General features: G+C 40.5%; 1 protein-coding gene across 1 annotated transcript; it reads left to right on the forward strand.

Moving 5' to 3' along the window:
* Positions 1-13,893: 13,893 nt before the first annotated feature.
* Positions 13,894-14,523, forward strand: LOC149250881 (uncharacterized). The gene has a single exon (XM_089453779.1). The coding sequence runs from the start codon at positions 13,894-13,896 to the stop codon at positions 14,521-14,523; it is 630 nt and encodes a 209-aa protein (XP_089309905.1).
* Positions 14,524-21,387: the final 6,864 nt, after the last annotated feature.

Here is a 21,387-nt window from a genome sequence, read left to right on the forward strand (position 1 = left end):
GTTTGTGCGACGACTTGGCACGGGTTCTTGGGTGACTCGGGTGAGCGCCCGCCCGTTGTGCAAGTGTGCACGGTGACTTGGTGAAGTGTTGAGATTGTGAACGGAGGTGTGTCTCGGGCAGAGGCGCCCCTGTGTGGCGACTTGGAGGCGTGCCCGAGTTGGGCAAACAACACGATCGTGCGACGAGGTGAACGAAGGGTTGGAGAATCGTGCGGCGACCGTGCGGAGGCGCCGACAAGCTGGGCAACCGAGTTTGCTGAAGTTGTAAAATTTGGCTAAGTATAAATTTGGGGTTTCCTAAGGACTTAGTCTGTACTTTGTAAAAGTGGATAAATTATATATATATTAATATCGGGTAGACTCATATTGCAGGGAGTTTCCCCTCCCTTTATACTGTTGTGCATTTATCTTATATAATGCTATTGATAATGAATGTGTATGGGTATTCATTGGTATAAAGGAACACATTAATAATACTTAGTTGCGGAACACAAACTAAGTAGGATAAGTGGAATGTTAGGCGTAGTCCATGAACATAAGTTTTGGTGAAAAGAAAGTGTTCGGTGGTGCCGCACCTCGCTATAAGCAGTTAAAAGACTACCGCAGGTGTAGGGGCATGACAGTTTGCATCGAGGTGCCTTAAGCCTAACCCTCCGTCCCCTACCCTTGGTCACATCTCCCTCCCCCCTATCTGTTTTCCCCTCCGCTCCTCCCGTTCCATCTTCCACTATGGTCCCCCCGATTACGCCATCCTTGTCCTCTCCCCCTTCTGGCAATTTCACCAATATTCCCCCCTTAGCGGATGCCCTCCTTTTGACTCATCCCTTCCTCTCGAGAACCCCCCTGTATCAGAGCATACCTTTGACCGTCGAGGAGACTCAGCTACCGAAGTAAGGGCCTGCAAGAAGACTAAGTTGTTCCAGACCAAAGTTGTCGACACCTTTCTCAGGCTCGAGGAGGACATTCGGCTCGGTGATACTATGGAATTCCCAAACAGGGTGCTAGTTGGAAGAATTCAGGGGCGGAACTACATTGTGGCTCGCCTAAAAACATGGGTCTTAGAGGTCTGGGGGCATCATTTAGCCGACCTGCCCTTAGTATAGACGTTTGTGAAAGGGTGGTTTTCCCTTTTCTCCAAGCCAGATCACACAAACTGGGTCCTATCATCCTACTGGCATTTTGAGCATGTCCCAGTCCTCCTAAAGCGTTGGTCTCCGCTTTTTGACCTGGATATAGAGCAGCTAGGCATTGGCTCGATCTGGGTCAGATTACTAGGGATCCCGTTACACTTCTGGTCCAAAGACATCTTCCGAGGCATTGGGAACTCAATTGGCACATATATGGAATTCGATAAATCTTATTTATCGATTGGCAAGATGGCTTTTGCCAGAATCATGGTACATATGGATACCAGGGGAGGGCTATAGGAATTCATTACCATTCAGCGGAGATCATTCACCCGGAAGCAGCCACTGGACTATGAAGGCATACCCTACAGATGTCGTAGGTTCCATAAGGTTGGACACGTATACAAGTACTACCCCCTGATTAACAAGAAGGGTCATCAATCAGAGGACAAAGACTAGGAAGCCCGTAACCCTCAGGACCAAGCGTGGGAAAGCTCCACTTCGGTCTCTCTCCCCACCTTTAACAAGATCTTGGGTGGCTATAGGGGACACTCACTCCACGGGGAGCGGAACTCTGTTGCTAACCACTTATCCAAAGAAGCAACGTTCAGTGATGACGACAATTGGTTGATTTGCGAGGAAAAGGATGGTGCCGCCTATCAACACTATCACAGACCCTTCATAGACCCTAAATCTATCTAAAGTAGCATTGCAAGGGACATAGTTTTTTTTGATGTTATCTTTTTGCTTATATTGTAAATAGTTATCAGAACTTTTATAATACCAAACCCTCTATGCGAAGAGGCCAAATAGATCACTAATTTTTGTTTATTCTTATATACTCCCTGCGTGGAGGAACGCACAAAGTATCTCCATATTTTGAACAGGCAATGCCTCACTCAAGTAATGCCTTGCATATACAAAATGTAATTTTCTCCTATAATGAAAATTACGACTTTTTCCACGGGAAAAAAAGAAAACATTTTATTTATACACATATTGAAATATTTTTTAAAGGTTTGATTTCACTTCTATATTAAGAATTAAATTTACTATTTATTTTTTATATTAACAAATAATTATTTTTTATTAACATTTTTTTTTTTTTGAGTGGGTAGACCTTTTCTAGATCATAATATAAAAAAGATGTTTAATTTCTAGTTGAAAATTAATGTAGAAATTTTGTTTCACTATTGTGTGTGTCTTAGATTAGAGTTAGTTCCTATTTTTTAGGAGATGTTCTTAATCGCCCTGAATTGAATGTAAACTTATATAGTTCTGATTTAATGATTAATGAGATAGAGCGTACTGCTTGGGCAGTCTCCAGGTGTAGTTTTCTCACTTGTGAGTTGCTAGTTTTCAATGTGTATTTTTCATTCCAGTTTTGTGATGCAGGTCAAATAACATCTACCAGAGGGTCTTCACAAAAACACATAAAACTGAATTAAAACTCATGTAAGCATATGCACATAAAACATAAACAGAGTACATATGCTTCTAAAATTTTCAGTTTACGTTTATGTCTTCTTTCCATCAATTGTTTAATTGGCCATTTAACTGTTCATTTTATTACCCATCTGTGTCTCCGTCTTTGTAAAAACTCCATTAGCATGTCAAGTCGTGCATTTAATTCAACAATCTCTTTCTCGTCATCACCAATACTAATTGTTATTTCATCACTGTGATTTTTCTCTCGATCCATCTTCATCTTCTGTCATGAACTTCACCTTGTTCACTGTAACTTGCAATTGAATCGCTTTACCAAGTTATCTCCTTTGAACTTTGCCAATGGTTCCTTTCACTTGAAACTTATTCCTGAGCACTTCTTTTTCTTTTTGCTGCAAACAACAACTACAATAACTCTTCAAATTGTCCTTACAACATTTTGACCAGACTTTGGGTGTCGTGCTCTACTGATCATGCACGCAATTACATTCAAATTTTTGACTTGACCTTTGACTCTGACTCCGGACTTTTACATCAATTTTTCATTAGTGGACATTGACTTGAATTTTTACATTGAGAGACTCTCTCACTTCAACTCAACTTTTGCAAAGACTTTTGACCATTTAAACACTCAATTAAATTCCTTTTACATAGTCTCTTTAGAATTCAACCTTAAAACTCATGACTTGACCCATCTCAAGACCTTCCATGACTTTATTCTATTCTATTTTTATTTTAAATAACTAAAACTTTTATTTCCATTACATAGTAACCTTCTCAAACTCCACTTTTATATTCCAAGAAAATAATTTTCTTGAAACTTTGCGCTCCTTATATAGATGTAAACACTTTTACCGTGACTTTAATTTGATCCCAAACAATCTAGCAAACGTGCCTCCACACAACTTTTGACTAAATAACTAAGAATTTTTTACTCATTTAATATTGCTTCCACTCATTCTCTCATCCAACATTACATTTTTCCATTAATTTTCTCACTGTGTTTTGACTCACATGTATCTTCACTTATATGAATATACTTTTTCACTTTCTTAAAAAAAAATATTCAGCCTTAAAAATCCATCAACGTGAAAGTTATCTTTTCACTTTGTTAAAACTATTCACATGTTGGAAAGTAATAAAATGTTATCCACTTTATCCTGATCAAGATGTGGGTCGACAACTGGGAGCACATGGAGGTAGGTATGTTGGGTACCTGGTCACTTAATACTGCCACCCCCCACATGCTTGAGGCAGGGGGAGTGGTGTCCTTCAGAATGATGGAAAGCTAGGGAAGTGGGTAAGGTGGTGGGACTAGAGGAACGACAGGGTATATCGGATGGGGGAGCATATCAACGTGCAGTCTTTGTGTGATAGTCTGTGGAGAAGGGTGGTGGTTCAAAGTTGCAGGTGAGCACTGGAATGGGAAGAACTAGGGTTGTCGTTGTCGAACAACTGCGAACTTCGTGTATGTTATTTGGCTCCACCTCAAACCTATATTTATGGTCTTTCTATGGTTAATATGGGATGTAAGGGAGTCTATTTGGGAGATAGGAAATTGCTAGTGGCAATGGGGTAGGCAACTACTCGCCATGGCTTGGTTTTGTGTCTTTTCCTTATGTCAAATGGGTAAAACCCATGCTAGTTTGGGGGGCAATTATCCATAATTAGGCTGGGAAGCATTGCACTCTGCCATCAAGGGGAGGGGGAAGCTTATCAGTGGCAGGTAACGTAGAAAGGGCAGTGGAGCATAGATGGGGGCAGGGGAAATCAAGTGATAAGCGTCCTAGGAAGCAACCATGCTCGCAATTCGCATAATAAGCACTAGGTTACCAAAATGGATGGTTGGAGACCTAGCTGGGGGCCAAAGAGCAGTAAGAGATCTAAGGTGGAGGCAAGGGGGGATGTTGCAAATTACAGGGGGGGGAATGAGTGATCCGGATTTAAACAGGAACGCAACAAATTACAGAGATAACCATATACACAAAGATGCAGCAGAAATAATACTTCATTTCATTAATGGAAAATACTGAAATATGCTTACAAACAGAAATGGCAATAAACTAGCTAGGGCGATGGTAGCTTATCTCTGAGAAGAGATGTGATGGCTACATGCCTCTGAACTGTGTTACAATGAGGCTCGAAGGCCTATTTATTGTTGAGAAACAATGAAAAAACCCTTAACATTCCAAAACCTAACCCTAGGAGATGAAACGCCAAACTGTGGGCCCCGTTTGGGGGTAAGTTGGTACATCAACTTCCCGGGGTCGTAACTTTGGCATATGATCTCCGTTTGACGCGTACAATAGCTCATTAGAAAGATCTATCCAAGCATTATCATTGTTGGAACGGGCAACACCAGTCCCTTCCATGGACTCGTGTTGCCCCCGGATTCCCCAAAAAACGTCGTTTAGGGCCTCAAAACGGCTCCGGAAGTTCAGGACCCGAAAAACTGCTAAAAATAGTAAGTTGTGCTACAATTAAGGAAACTGAAAATGCTGAGAAAGACAATGGTGGGGGTCCAGGTGGACTTGGTAGGTGGCCACCAATATCCACCTGGATCATTCCTCCCCCCTTAGGAAGCAATGGTCCCCATTGCGTTGAGCTCCTCCATGAGATGAGGAAACTTTTGCTGAACTTGTTCCCTGGTGAGCCACTTGCCCTGTGGAAGGAGTTGGCCCGCTTTGACAACTCGATACAGTTGGATATTCTGTTGGCGAGTTTTCTTGATCTGTGTGTCCATGATCCGATCAGTTGCAGCTTGTTCCATGCAATCTGGATTTAATTCTGTGGGTTTGAGCTGTTCTGCAATGTCGGATGTGCCTAGCAATGGTGGAAAGTATGGCCGAAGGCGGTCCACATTAAATACTGGGTGCAGGCCAAGGAATGGGGGAATGCTGAGCTCAAATGCATTGTCTCCCATAGCCTTAGTAATGGTGTAAGGACCATATCAGAGTGGTCTCAATTTCCGATAGGCTCCAGTAAGGCGTTCCTTTTGCAAATGCAACCAGACTTTGTCGCCCACCTGAAACTTGTGTGGCACCCGATGTTGATCATGTCGCTGCTTGTACTTGGCATTTGATTTCTCAAGAATGTCATGGACCTGCTGGCGAATATGTTGGATGCGCTCAATGAAGCTGGTGGCCTTATCTGTTTCGGACTGGACATGAGCTGAATTCATGTGAGTAGCTGCAAGTGGCATGGCCACATCAATGGGGCATAGTGGCTAGAATCCCAAACCCACCTGAAAAGGGCTATGGCCAGTGGAGCTGTGAAGAGCTCGGTTGTAGCTGTGCTGAACGTAGGGGAGGCTCTCGTCCCATGTGCGTGGATGCTTTGAGTTATACATGCGCAGAATGTGCACAATCATCCTATTGACAACCTCTGTCTGGCCATCAGTTTGAGGATGGAAGGCTGTGGACTTCGTGAGTTTGGTGTCCAGCATTGACCAGAGACTGGACCAAAAGGTGCTGAGAAACCGACTGTCCCGATCTGAGATGATAGACTGTGGGATCCCAAAGTGCACCCACACTCGTTCAAAGAAGAGTTTAGCAGTGGCTTCTGCTATGATATTCTTCTTGCAGGCCATCATAATGGCCATATTTGAGAACCTGTCGACGACCACAAAAACACAGTCATTTCCATGCTTAATGGAAGGAAGGCCTGACATGTAATCCATGGAGATGGATTCCCAAGGTCGACTAGGGGTAGGCAACGGGGTATAGAGGCCTTGCTTCTTAATGGTCGGTTTGGCAATGGCACAGACAGTACATGATCGGATGTACTTCCCAACATCCTATCGAAGATTCGGCCAATAGAAATAGTTTTGCAGTACTGCCACTGTTTTCTCGACCCCGAAATGCCCAGCAGCCCGACTGTAGTGTGCTTCCCAAATCATCTTGGCACGCTCGCTTGAAGGAACACAGAGGTGACCGAGGTGGCATAATAGGGCATCCTGGAGGTGAAAATCTGCAACCTGCCGACCCTCCAAGAGTGTCTGGTATGTGTGGCCGAATTCTGGGTCGCTTTTGTAGAGAAGTGGCCAATCAGAAGTCTCGTGCCCGCAAGAGTTGAGCACGGTGGTTAGCGCCATGATCGGTGGTCGACTAAGGCAATCTGCAACATTATTGGTGCTGCCCTTTTTATACTTGATATTCAAGTGAAACTGTTGCAGGTATGTAGACCACTTCTGATGGCGATCATTCTGCAATTTCCCTTGGGTCTGTATGAACTGCAGAGGTCGGTGGTCTGTGTGGATGACCGTTTCCTTCCCCAAAATGTAATGCTTCCATTGTCGGCAGGCCTGTACAATGGAATACATCTCTTTATCATAAGTGGGGTACTTCCGGACTGTGTCTGAAAGTGTTTCACTGTGATATGCCACTGGATGTCCATGTTGAGTAAGGACTGCCCCAATAGCATAGTCAGAGGCATCTGTCTCGACCTCAAATGGTTGTTGTATATCTGGTAACGCGAGCACTGGTGTCGTGCAGAGGCGATCCTTCAACTCCCTGAACGCCTTCTGTTGAGATTCAGACCAAAAGAATTTTGCTTTCGCCCCGCCCTTGGTGACTTGACTCAAGGGCCAAGAAATATGAGAAAATCCCAACACAAACCTGCGGTAGAAGTTGGCAAGACCTAGAAAGCTGCGGAGCTCTGTTAGAGTGGTTGGAGAGGGCCAATCCCGAATGACTTGGACCTTGGCTGGATCGACATGCACCCCCTGTTCATCAATGATGTATCCCAGATACTGAACCTCGGTCATGCCAAAAGTGCATTTCTCCAAATTGGCACATAGCTTGTGTTGCCGCAGTGTTTGGAGAACCTGTCGGATGTGGTGGAGGTTCTCTTCCCAACTCTGGCTGAAGATCAGAATGTCATCCAAGTATACTACTAAAAAGGAGTTGGTGAATGGCCGCAAGATGTCATCCATTAGCCTCATAAAGGTTGCAGGAGCATTCGTCAATCCGAAAGGCATGACCAACCATTCGAAGAGGCCCTCCTTGGATTTGAAGGCAGTCTTCCACACATCTGAGGGTTCATTTGGTACCTGGTGATATCCTGACTTCAGATCGATCTTGCTGAAATATTTCGCCCCCTTTAGTTGGTCTAGGAGGTCATCAATCCGCGGGATCGGGTACCTACTACGGACAGTGATCTTGTTCAGCGCCCGATAGTCAATACAGAGTCTCCACGTCCCATCCTTCTTCTGTACCAACACTATCGGGCTCCCACAGGGCGAAGAACTCGGACAGATGTGACCTTTCTGCAGGAGCTCCTGAATCTGCCTCTTGATTTCATTGTTCTCCAGAACGGAGCGCCGATAAATTGGTCCATTGGGTAGCGGCGCACCTGGGGTCAGATCGATGGAGTGCTTGACTTGACAGTGCAGAGGAACCCCTGCCGGGGAGGTGAAGATGTCTTCGTACTCCTCCACAATCTTGTCCATCTGTAGCTGCCGTGCAGAGGGACCCCGTTTGGAGGCCGCGGCCACTGTCTTCTTCTTCCCTTGAGGGTGTATCATCAGGAAAACAAATTTCCTGGTTTTGGAAATGATCTTACTGCATTGTTTTGCAGTAATCAAAGAGATGGCGGCAGGTGGTGCTACCTCTGGTATCCTGAACAACTTATTTCCCAATGTAATAATAACAGCACGGGGCCTTGATTCATACACAGCATGTCGCTTCCACAAGTATGGTTGTCCTAGTAATACATCACAAACTTCAAGGGGAGCAATGTCACACAATACCTCATCCGTGAAGGGCTTGATGTTGTATGGAAGGCGACACTGCTGGCTCACACGAAGATCTCGCCCTTGGTGAAGCCACCCAATGGTGTATGGTTGTGGATGTGCTGTGGTCGGTAAGCCCAACCGCTTCACGACCTCTGCCGAAATGAGGTTCTTTTGACTCCCGCTATCAACAATGAACTGTATCGGGGAGCCCTTTACCCACATCTGGGAGTGGAAGAGACGCTCCTCCTCCTCTGGATCTTCGGGTTAATTTTTCTGGATCTTTGCGGTAGCAACAGTGGCGCTGGGATCCGCATCAATGATCTGCTTCCCCTTTTCATACCCCTTATCGGGTTCTAACTCAGAGTCGGAACATGCATCTGATTCTGAAACCTTTAGCTCAGCCACCAGTAACTGCTGGGCCCGACACTCACTTGTGTTGTGAGTGGAGCTCTTATGGAACTCGCACCATTTTCCAGTGTCCTTTCTCGGCTTCGCGGCGTTGCTCTTTGCTTGCAGCTTCGGCTGGTTGTCTTGGGCTGTCCCGCCTTGGCTTTGTCCTTTGTTCTGTGGTTTAGGGGCACCTTTCCCCTCCTTTGGATTCGCAGATCCAAAGTCTCGCTTCTTTTGTTTAAACTTTTGCTCGACCTTGACGGCATACCGGTATGCTGCGCCGAGCGAGGGGATGTTTAGGAACTGTATTTATTCCTGGATGTACTTGTGCAGGCAGCCACGGTATTTGAGTATCAAATGTTGCTCTGAATCCTTGATACCCAACTTTGTGCGAAGGGTATGGAAAAGTTTGGTGAACTCCGGCACGTCTTGGTCCCTTCCCTGCCGCAGCCTGGTCCATTTTATGTATTCATCCTCATAGCTTCCGATAGGGTAGTACTGCTCCTTGATGGCATCCCGGAACGAATCCCAGGTGGGTGCGGCTGAAAATAGTGAGCCAGTACTTTCATCCTTCTGCTCGCAGTAGGTTTCCCACCAGTCCTTGACGTGGGGGGCTGCTTTGAGAAGAGCAAAAACAATCTTTTCCCGACTCGAAAATTCATGAACAGAAAAATAACCCTCTAGCAGATTTAACCATTTATCTACGGCATCGGCGTCTATCTGACCCTCGAATATGGGGATTTCAAAATTAACTTGTACCTTAAAGGGTGTGGCGTTTCCAGAGGAGCTGCTGGAAGCCGATGCGCCGCTTCTGGGTAGCCGCTGAAGGATCTGCGCAAATCTGTCCATCATCGCGTTCCGTTGTCGCTCGAGCGCTTCTTCGAGCAAGATTTTGATGGGATCTCCTGCCCCCTCGTCTTTCTTCTCGTCCGCCATGGGAGGCCGTCGGGATTTGCGAGGCTGGTCTTGCAAAGGTTCAACCAGTTCAAGCCCTAACTCCTTATATCCCGACCTTATTGGGGACATGCAAAGAAAAACAGAGAAAAAGCAGACCGCTCTGATACCACTGATCCGGATTTAAACAGGAACGCAACAAATTACAGAGATAACCATATACACAAAGATGCAGCGGAAATAATACTTCATTTCATTAATGGAAAATACTGAAATATGCTTACAAACAGAAATGGCAATAAACTAGCTAGGGCGATGGTAGCTTATCTCTGAGAAGAGATGTGATGGCTACATGCCTCTGAACTGTGTTACAATGAGGCTCGAAGGCCTATTTATTGTTGAGAAACAATGGAAAAACCCTTAACATTCCAAAACCTAACCCTAGGAGATGAAACGCCAAACTGTGGGCCCCGTTTGGGGGTAAGTCGGTACATCAACTTCCCGGGGTCGTAACTTTGGCATATGATCTCCGTTTGATGCGTACAATAGCTCATTAGAAAGATCTATCCGAGCATTATCATTGTTGGAACAGGCAACACAGTCCATTCCATGGACTCGTGTTGCCCCTGGATTCCCCAAAGAACGTCGTTTAGGGCCTCAAAACGGCTCCGGAAGTTCAGGACCCGAAAAACTGCTAAAAATAGTAAGTTGTGCTACAATTAAGGAAACTGAAAATGCTGAGAAAGACAATGGTGGGGGTCCAGGTGGACTTGGCAGGTGGCCACCAATATCCACCTGGATCAATGAGAGCTTGGGATGGGTATGGGATGGAAACCTACATATGGCCGCGAGAATTAGAGAGGGGGAAAAGGGTGCTTCAAGGGGCTAGGGCCAGGGCCTTCCCCACTGGGGGTTGCGGGCTCTGACCCACCCCAACAAGACAGTGGCGAGAATGGGCAGTGAAGAGAAACAAGGAAAGAAGTGGTGTATTGTTTCAATCATGTGTCTCAAACCAACTTATTGTGGATGTCAGTAGTACTCAAAACATTAGGGTATGGCGCATGTTACGTGAGGCTGTGGATGTGGTGAGAAAAGGCTCGACTCCCAGGCATGACAAGGGGTTGAGCATGTTGGAGCCAAGGGCAGAAAATCAGTCGAACACCTCATAACAGAGGCAACAAAAGCTTACCTTGAGGGGATATATGAGGGCATCCGGAAGCTGCTCGAAGAATGGGAAGAAGAAGTGAAACAAGGCAGTGCATCATAGGAGGAGATGGACATCTAGAGGACCTTAGTCCTAGATCCGGGAAACACTCACGGAAGAATCACTCAGTTTAAGCAAACTCTGTACCTGTATTGGCTCATGAAGAGCGTATTAGGAAAGTCTATGGAGCAAATCTTAGTTGGGATGGCAGTGACACTACAAGGACTGCCGAAATACAAGAAGGATATGGAGAAAATCATGTTTTGGTTGCATAAGAAGGACATTCAGTTAGACAGAATAGACGGCCATATCCCTTGCATTTTGGAGTTGTATGGTATACCTGGTGAATCTTCCCAGGACCTGACACCCGTTGCATCTGTCTCAGAGGAGAAGAAGGATTATTACAACACCCATGCATAATTTTGTCTTATGTGGATAGATTTTAATTTCCATGTGGAAATTATCAGTTTATATAGTTATGTAGTGTTTGTTCATGAAGTAGAGACATATCTAGCATGGCTAGAAAGATTAAGACAATTTTGTTTTTGGATGGCTTATACTGTTGACAGGTGGCCAACAGACTTGGTTTCCCTTAGGGGAAAATTGAGGCCACTCGCTTTATCTATGTGGTGTAAACTTGTTTTTATATAACAGAAAATGGAATGGCCTTGCTAAGCGTAACAAAAAAAAATGTTATCCACTTAAAAAAAAACATCTTTTTACACATTCCACGTGACCATTCCAACGAAAACTTTACAACATACTAGCCATGAAGACCGAATATTACCCAATGGATGAGTCTCATCTTTGAGGGCTAAACACAGTTGAAAAAATGGAAATAAAGAGGTCATGCAACAGAGATAGAGCAGAAAAGCCTGTGATATGAAGCCTATATAATAAAGAATCCAACTCTCTAGGCTGTAAAAAAAATATCGATAGAAGAAATAAACTGACTCTGAGAGAGATAGATCAACACTTCCGAGGGATAATTGGTCATTTTAATTCTCGATACAACACAGTAAATAGATCTCTGTAAAACATCTCTAGATAGCAACGTGTCTCATGTATATCAAGTTTTGTTACATATTTCCAAAATCCCTAAACCCTGAATAGCGTCATTAGTCTCTCAGAACATATCTGTCACATATACCTTTCATGAATACGCTTTAAACCATCATTGGAGATCTTGTCCCAATGATTAGATCTGCAACAACTCTTTGGAGATATTGTCCTCACAATTAGATCCACAACAACTCTTTATCAGTTTCATGTTAGCTCTGATTTCTTTTCACGTGACAACTCTTATCAATTTGACTTTAGCCCCGATACCAAAAATTTGATATAGGTCAAATAACATCTAACCAGAGGGTCTTCACAAAAACACATAAAAATGAATTGAAACTCATACCAAGCATATGCACATAAAAATCCTCAAAAAATGATTAATTAATAAAGAAAATATTTACAGGAGAAATCATGGCCTATTCATGGCCTCTCATTCCTCACACTCACTCTCACATTTCTACATACATCATAGATGCCTCATAGGCTCACCTCAATTTATACAAATAGTTTAGAACCCAAGGTAGGTTCTAGATCCCTAAACTAACTCCCAAAACATCTCTCATGATCCCTAACATCTCTCATCCAATCCCTTATCCGTAGATAAGAGCTAACTAATCTATAATCCTCTAAAACCTTCCACAATACTCTTGAATCTTCTCCTATTTACAATAATTATCATTCCCACATAAAAACTATAGGAAAAATACATCAATTAATTAAATCCTAGCTTTCTAAACTAACTCTTCTAATAAACAATTGACCTAGGCTAGATGCACCTTCATCATTTTGTCTTTCCATTTTTTAACACAGTAGTAGAGCTCAGAGAATTGCATCTATGGTGAGTGTGCCTTGGTGGCTGAGAGCTCTTGTGGCCGAGATTGGAGAGTGTGTAAGCCTTGGTGGTTGAGAGCCTTAGTGGCTAGTTCAATTGGATTTGTGACAGAGCACTGAAATTTTGAGGAAGCCTGATCAACGATGGTTTTAGGGGTCAAACCTGTGCTAATCATCATTGTCTCTACACTGTGAAATAGTGCTGATCAACAATGGTTTTAGGGGTCAAACCTGCGTTGATCCAAAAAACTTACACAAATTTTCGTCAGTGTGACCTGTAGTACATTGAAAGGGCACTGGTGTTTTTTGCCTATTAGAGGCAGCTTAAGACCAGAATTGCTTGATTTGGTGGTCCTATTCAACGGTTTTTTGAAGGATATATGTCTGGAGTTGGATCTGTAGCACCTGGATCTGGAACTGTTAAAGGATCTGGATTTTGATCTACAGATCAATTCTTGGAGGATCTGGAGTTCAATCTGCAGATCGATTGTTGGAGGATTTGGAGGTGGATCCATAGATCAGGTGCGAGATCACTGGATCTATAGATTGGACCAGTGGATCTGTTTGTGGAGTCATGCTTTTGTCACAATGAATAATCACATTACATAGACGTACTTGAATGAGAGCAATAATCTTGATGGGACAAATTACATCAATTGGAAGTTCAATTTGTACACATTGCTCGAGGCTTCCAGTGTGTGGACAATTGCAAATGAATATGAAGTAAAGCTGGCTACAGTCGGTGGTGCCACAACCACATCAGTTCAGGATTGGGAGAAGAGGGAAAATAAAGTGAAGGTGTTGTTGAATATGTCGGTAAAAGACAGTATAATCCCTCACATCTGAGAATGAAAAACTGCCAATGACAGTTGGGTGACGCTTAGGGATTTGTATGAGATGAAAAACAAAAATCATTTGTTGTTTCTAAAGAGAAATATTCTCTCCATCAGAATGGAGGAGAATGAATCCGTTGTTGCATTCATCTCATGGATCAAAGAATTAAGAGACAAGTTGAGTGATATAGGGGAGAAAGTGTCCAATATAGATCTTGTCACAATTACCTTAAATGGTATGAGAGAGGATTATCAATTTTTTATTACAGGGCTTGTGGCGAGGGAGAAATCTTCCACCTTTGAAGAGTTGACAGGGATCTTAAGTAGGAAGACAAGAGGTGCATGAATATGAAGCCTCATAACGTAGATATGGGATTCGTAGTGAAGAAAAAGTTCATCAAAGGGAAACTTGGAGGAGGAAAGAAAAGAGGTGGTCCATCCCAGAAGAATTCATTTCAAGGTATGTCATCTGCTAGAAATGATTCAGGAATTAAGTGTTTTTATTGTGGCAGAACTGGTCATATTTCTAGAGATTGTTATAAAAAGAAGATTGATGAAACTAGACATAGACACAAGAGGCATACATGGAATTTTGCTGGCGAACATCATAATCATGATCTTAAATTATTTTTGTCTGATGATGCTCTTTCTTCTGAGGCTGATGAGGATGAAACTTGGTTTGTGGATTTTGGAGCATCCTCTCATATGACAAGTAATAAACATCGGTATGAAAATTTTAAGGAGACCAGCAATGGTGCTAACATCTACCTTGGAGATGACAGAGCATATCAAATTAGAGGGTATGGAAATATTCTTGTGATATTTCCTAATGATAATATCAGGCGCATCCAAAATGTCATGTTTGTACCTGGTATTAAAAAGAATTTGATCTTTGTCTCCATGATTGCATATCATAATTTAAAGGTAGAATATTTAAAAACATACTGTGTTATAAATGATTTGCTAGATCATCAGAAGTTGGTCACATCAGGAGTATGAGTTGGAGGCATTTATAAGTTGAATGTTACAAGCATGCCACATCGATATTTAACCTCAACGACTATGACAACAGAGAATATTTGGCATCAATGGTTTGGTCACATCAACCTTTATGACTTATTGTTGCTACAGAAATAAGGTATGGTTGATCGACTTCCTATTTTAAAGAATGAACATATTAATTGTGAAGTTTGTGCACTTGAAAAAATGCATAGGGATTAATTTCCCTCTAGCTTAAATAGGAGAAAGAAAGATATACTCGAACTTGTGCATACTGATATATGTGGACCCATGCAGACAAGGTCCTTAGGTGGAGCTTATTATTTCTTGTTATTTGTTGATGACTGCACAAGATATTCTTGGGTATACTTTCTTAGAAGGAAAATTCACGATTTTGAATATTTTAAATAATTCATAAATATGGTTGAAAAGAAGATAGGGAAAGTCATCAAAATTCTCCGCTAAGATCAAGGGGGAGGATACACACTTGGAAACTTCATAAAATATTGCAGAGAACATGGGATAGCACAATAGTTTACGGTACCCCACACTCCACAGCTAAATGGGGTTGCAGAGAGGAAGAACAAAACTCTGGTGGAGTGTGCACACAACATGATAAAAGGTAAGAACCTATCCAATGGTTTTTGGGCAGAAGCAATTAGCATTGCAGTTTACTTAAAGAACAGAAGTCCAACTAGGTGTCTTGATCTCAAGACTCCATTTGAGGCTTTGTTTGGTTTCAAACCTGCAATCCATCACTTGAGAGTATATGGCTCTAAAGCCTTTCCACGCATTCCTAAGGAAGATAGGAATAAATTGGATGATAAAGCTATAAAGTGCATATTTGTAGGGTATTGTTTTGATTTCAAAGCATATGAGATGTTTAATCTATCTACTCATAAGGTGTTTGTGAGTAGAGATGTTATCTTTGATGAAGAAGTTAATGAAGGGAATACGGACAAAAGTTATGAGGAGTGGCACATGCCTTTACTAATTGATGACATTAATGATGAAGCCAAAGACAATCATTTACAACAACAACAACAACAACAAAAACAGGAACCTAGCGATGTGGATACATTCAGCAATCGAAGTCCATTAAGAGGTGAGCAGGAAATCACACATGACAAAATTGAGGCAAGTCTGCTACCAAGGAGATCAAGTAGGAAGAATCATTTACCTGCAAGGTACAAATATTATGCTCTTATGACTAGTATTTTAAATGTTGTTGAGCCCATGAATTATAATGACACAAATCAGTATGATGAATGGAGGTCAGTTATGAAAGAAGAGTATGAGTCCATAATTAAAAATGAAACTTGGGAATTAGTTGAACGGCCAAAATGAAAAGAACCCATGATTTTAAATGGTTATTTAAATCTAAGTTCAAAGTAGATGGTAGTGTAGAAAAGCATAAAGCTAGGCTGGTGGACAAAGGGTACTCACAGAGAAGGAATTGATTATGAGGAGAATTTTTGTCCTGTAGCTAAGTTAAATACCATTAGAATGTTAATAGCTCTAGCTACTAAGTACCATTGGAGCCTACACCAACTAGATGTGAAATTTGCTTTTCAAAATGGAGAGTTGAAAGAAGAGGCATATTTAACTCAACTAGAAGGGTTTATTAAAAAGGGGCAGGAACACTTTGTCTGTAAATTAAAGAAGGAATTGTATGGATTGAAACAGGTTCCCAGATCTTGGTATGTAATGATAGATTCATTATTCTTACAACATGGTTATAATAGAAGTAAAAATGGCCCAAATCTGTATACTAGATTTGATTCAAAGGGGCATATTGTGTTGATTTCCTTATATGTTGATGATTTGATTGTTACTAGAAATTCTAATGAATTGGTTGAAGAAATTAAAGTGCATATGTCACAGGTATTCAAAATTAAAGACCTTGGAGAACTGCATTATTGTTTGGGTCTTGAAGTTTGGAGGGATTTTGGCTAGTCTTTTGTTACTCAAGGGAAGTATGTTAGGGAATTACTGAAGAAATTTAGAATGGATTAGTGTAAAGTTGCTTCAATACCTATATAATAGAATTTTAAATTTCAGAATGATGATGGTTCTAAAGAGGTGGATGCTACATTGTATAGACAACTAGTTAGAAGTTTAATTTATTTGACTACAACCAGACCTGACTGAGCATATTCAGTGAGTGTGTTGAGTCAGTTCATGACAAAACCTCTTGAAAATCATTGGGTGGCAACAAAATGTCTTAAGGTATCTTCAAGGAACCATAAATTTGATCATTAAATGTACTAATACTTTTGATGTTAAACTGACAGACTATTCAGATTCAGATTGGGTTGGACATCTGAACGATAGAAAATCTATAACATGGTATGCTTTCAATATTGAGTCCGGGGTCATTTCTTGGTGTAGTAAAAAACAGAGTATTGTATCTTTATTATCAGTAGAAACAGAGTATAAAGCTGTATATGTAGCCACTTGTGAAGCAATTTGGTTGAGAATACTTCTTCACAATGCAGGAGAAGAACAAAAGGATTCTACAGTGATCAAATTCGACAACCAAAGTTTAATCAAACTGGAAAATAATCTTGTTTTTCATAAAAACACAAAACATATTGATACTCAATTTCATTTTGTTAGAGAAAAGATTCAGTCCAAAGAAATTTTTATTGAATATTGTAACACTTATGAAAATGCTATTAATATCTTCACCAAGCCTCTTGGGAAGACTAAGTTTGAATTGTTTAGGGAGATGTTAGGTGTGCAAGTGAATGCTTTCTCCATTAAGGGGGAGAGTTGAAAATTGATGTAGAAAGTTTGTTTCACGGTTGTGTGTGTGTCCTAGATTAGAGTTAGTTCCTATTTTCTAGGAGATGGTTTTTAGTCTTGCTAAATTGAATGTAAACTTATATATTTATGATATAATGATTAATGAGATAGATAGAACAAAAGGATACAATTTTGTCTTTCCATTTTTAAACATTTCTTCCATGCTTAATCTGGAGATGGCACATGTCTTTTTCAAAATAAAAATTAAATACTTACTAAATAAAAAAATTGTCATAAAAAACAAAAATAAATAGACATATTGGTTAGTTTTAATTAAAAGCAACTACGGTTAGGATAGATTTGATATGTGATTTTAACAAAAATATATTAAAGTATGTTAAAAAGGAATTATTTCACACTAAAACAAAAATAAAATATTTAAATGTTGATGTTAAATTTGATTTTATATCAACTTTATATAAAGACATAAAGTAATTAAAGAAGGAAAAAATTCTTAACAAAGAAGATTTATAATTATTTTACTTTTTAGAAATATTTTAATGTTGACTTTAATAAAATATTTGAATTATCTATGTTAACTAATATAATTTAATAGCAACTTCATATATAAGTAGAAAATATATTTTATTTAATGTTCATCATAAATAAAATATTTCAATATCTACAATAACTAAAATAATTTTATATAAACTTGAAAGTAAAAGGGAATTAATTATTTCCTAATAAGAAGAATGTATGGTTCTTTCAATTCTCAATATAGAATTAATATATTACATTTAAATAATATTTCAAAGTGGACCACAAATAAAATAGTTTAACATGCACTCCCCGATGGGGTGTCAGGCTACAAAAACCATCCGTCATGTAACGAATGACAGTTGGCTCTTGGTTAATGCGGCGGAGGACAAACCATTAGCCCCTCCACCATGTAGTATATAATGTCTCTCAGCTCATCTATGTGAAAATTTCTCCCTCATCTATGTGCAACAGATTTATTCTCATTTGGGTTTCAATGGAGTCGTCACTCCTTTGGTTAAATTGCATGGTTCGAGAAATGATCTAGTTGTTCTCTAGCTCACTCAAGGACGTGCATTCCTCTGTTCTCCTATCTCTCCTCGTCATTGGGCTAGGGTGGTGTTCGTCTGCCTTTTGCTCCTCCTGCGGGCCTAATTCCATAATCTCTCTTTCCTTCCTGCAGATTGTGAAACTTTCCCTCTCCTTCCTACGACATAGGGCGTGTCATTTGTAGTTTTGGTTGATTTTGAGTTAAGTCACTCTGTGTTCTCTTGGTTTCTTGCCTTGGTGCCTCTTGGGTCATTTGTGTTGGGTGTTCACCACTTGTTTAATTAGCTCTGAGTCTTCTAGTCGTGTTGTTTCCTTTTGGGTGGCAGATTTGGCTCAGGGGTGGTGTTGGTCTTCAAGCATTGTCATCCCTTATTTCTTCCCATTGGGGGCCACCATTGTCAGACCTCCTTTTGGCATTGCATTATGGCTTTGGCGTCGGTCTGGATTGTGGGCCCTGTTTCTCTAATTACTCTCAAGTGTTGTTTTCTAATCACCTGCTGGAATTTTCTGTCGTTGATTCATCCGCTTGTTCTGGTTTGGTTTGGTTCTTGTCTTGTGGTGAATTGTTGTGTTGAATTCTCTTTCCCTCTCAGCCTGCGGTGGGGTCTATTTGGCCTCTAGTGGAAAGTGATTATTCAATTTGGGCTCTCAATTCTTGTCTATGTGCTACTGAGTTCACTCTGGTGGCCATTAGTTCGGTTTGGGTATTGCCTCCACGGCCTCAACTTCCTTCTCGACTTCAACTTGAAGCCTAGTTTGTGCTTCTCGTATGCCTTAACCCAGGCAAAGGTGGAATTTTCATCTTCTCTTGAAGGCACTCGAAGTGGCGCAAGGAATGCGGGAGGTGGAAGCTCCAAGCGGGGCACTAGTTCAGTGCGTGGTGTTGTGTGTGGGGGTTGCAGAACCTGTGGGGAGCGCAGTTATTTGACTGACGCTATGACAGGAAAAAGCAATAATATGTTAATTTAGAGTGGTTGTGGTATTGGTGGAGGTGGAAGAGGACTGGGTCTTGGTCGTCATATGGCATCTTTGGGATGACGCAATAGTCAAGGTCGTGCAGTGTCAATAGGTCGTGCTCCTTCTAGGCATGTCGAGATCTCCACGATGATTCCAGAGCTTGTTCAATCTGACATTGCTCGGTTAGAATCTCTTGATAGAGCCCAAAGGGAGGAGCATTAGTTCGTCATGGCCAAACTTGAACAACTCCAATACTTCCAATGCCATGTTCGTGAAAGAGTTATGGTTGTTTGGCACAGGAAAAATTTGCTGACGAAGAAAGTTGAAAAGTTGGGAGCTTGTTTTGCTCACTTTGAGCATCATGTCAATTTCCCGTATCACCCTCCTCCTCCTCCAAGTACAAGGCCAGATAATCCACCTTTAATTACCTCTAACCACTGATTATGATCACTGGTGTCTTTCTTGTTCTTCTAGTTTTCTGGTATGTTAGGCCTCTAAGGCTATTGACCTCTCAGTTGGGCATTCTGTTTTTTGTATGTTGTATGGTTATTGCATTGGTAAGAAAACCTAATCAGGGTGAAATCACATGCATTTTTTCAAATCTGTATATGCCTTTTGGTTAATATAAACTTTTTGACTTACAAAACAAAATAGTTTAACATGCACATTAAGAAAAATATACCTCAATATCAATTATAGAGATATATAAATAGAGCAAAGTCAAACATATATATAGAGACTTCCGAGTCAAAGGACTCATGTATTTAAAAATATATTACAAACAAAGAAATAATTAAATTTAGACAATATGACCCATAAGTAAAATATTTCAAAGTCCATGTTATGTAAAATATTTCAATGTAAGCTATGTAGATTCCACTAACCTAGATCCATCTAACTATTGATCTATCATGAGTAGAGAGGGATCAAATCCCTCGAGGTAAAAACCTTCTTTTTGGAGTGTAGAATTTGAGGAATGATTTCATCTAGTGATAAAGAGGAAAATACAAAAAACAATTATGCTCCCAATGTCCTAAAAACCTTAAACATGCCTCAAATCTACCTTGACAAACAATTTACCTCTGAATCTGTTTGTTGTGGAGTAGAAATCATTTTTGTGCTGGCGGTGGCGGTGCCAACTTTGTAGGAAACTTATTCACCCAGAGAAGCCTGCTGCATCTGAATTCCACTTGAAGAGAATTTTGAATAGTAGTTGGAAGTTGAACAATCAACAATGATGCATAAGAAAGGAGAAGTTATTGAGGAATGTAGATGGTGGACAATGTTGTAAGCTTAAAAAATGAAGCCCACAACAAGTAAAGTTCACTGCCTGCAATGCACATTCAATTTCCAAGATTGGGCAACAACTGCCTTCTACACCTCTTACTATTATGACAGTTATAGGCCATAGTCACTACAAAAATAAAGTACTACAATATCAATTTACTTATTTATTACAACTACCTATTTATTACATAGTTGTAATTTAAGAAAAATAAATGAAACAAAACATTATTTCAACTGTAAAAGCATATCAAAAACAGTGAATATTATAGCATATGAGGGCGATGAGGTAGAGTTTGACACATGTTTTTAGCTAAATTAAATATTTAGTTAATAAACAAAATGTGGTCTCTAATAAAAAATAAAAATGTAAATATATAAGAATTCAAAATATAATTAATTGTACAACAATCTTTTGAATTGTTAAAATCCCAGGAAATAGAATGGACCTATAGGGAAAACAAGCCTGTTAGTGATGGTGTGTAGGTGATCAATATGACCAAGCTATATATTGTAAAAAGGTGTTGATGAGGCTCCAACTCTAGAGATTTAACAACTTGTTCTTTCTTATAAATTTAAATTGTGATTTTAAATTTGAAATGTGATTTATGTACAATGAATCTAACTATTTTTTTTGGAGAGGCTAAATTCATTTATACATTTAAAAATTATATTTGAAAATGATACAATAAAAAAAAATGGAGTTTGAGTTTGAATGCGAATTCAAATTCAATTTTATAAATAAAAAATTGAATGTAAAAATTGCAATTTGGAAAAAAAATCGATACT

Source organism: Pinus tabuliformis, chromosome 7 (assembly GCF_031772625.1).
Source record: "Pinus tabuliformis cultivar Carrire ecotype Pingquan chromosome 7, CPIR1, whole genome shotgun sequence".
Classification (NCBI taxonomy): Eukaryota; Viridiplantae; Streptophyta; class Pinopsida; order Pinales; family Pinaceae; genus Pinus; species Pinus tabuliformis.

Coding starts and splice junctions, on each gene's coding strand:
- LOC149250881 (XM_089453779.1), top strand. CDS start 13,894: ATGGGATTCGTAGTGAAGAAAAAGTTCATCAAAGGGAAACTTGGAGGA.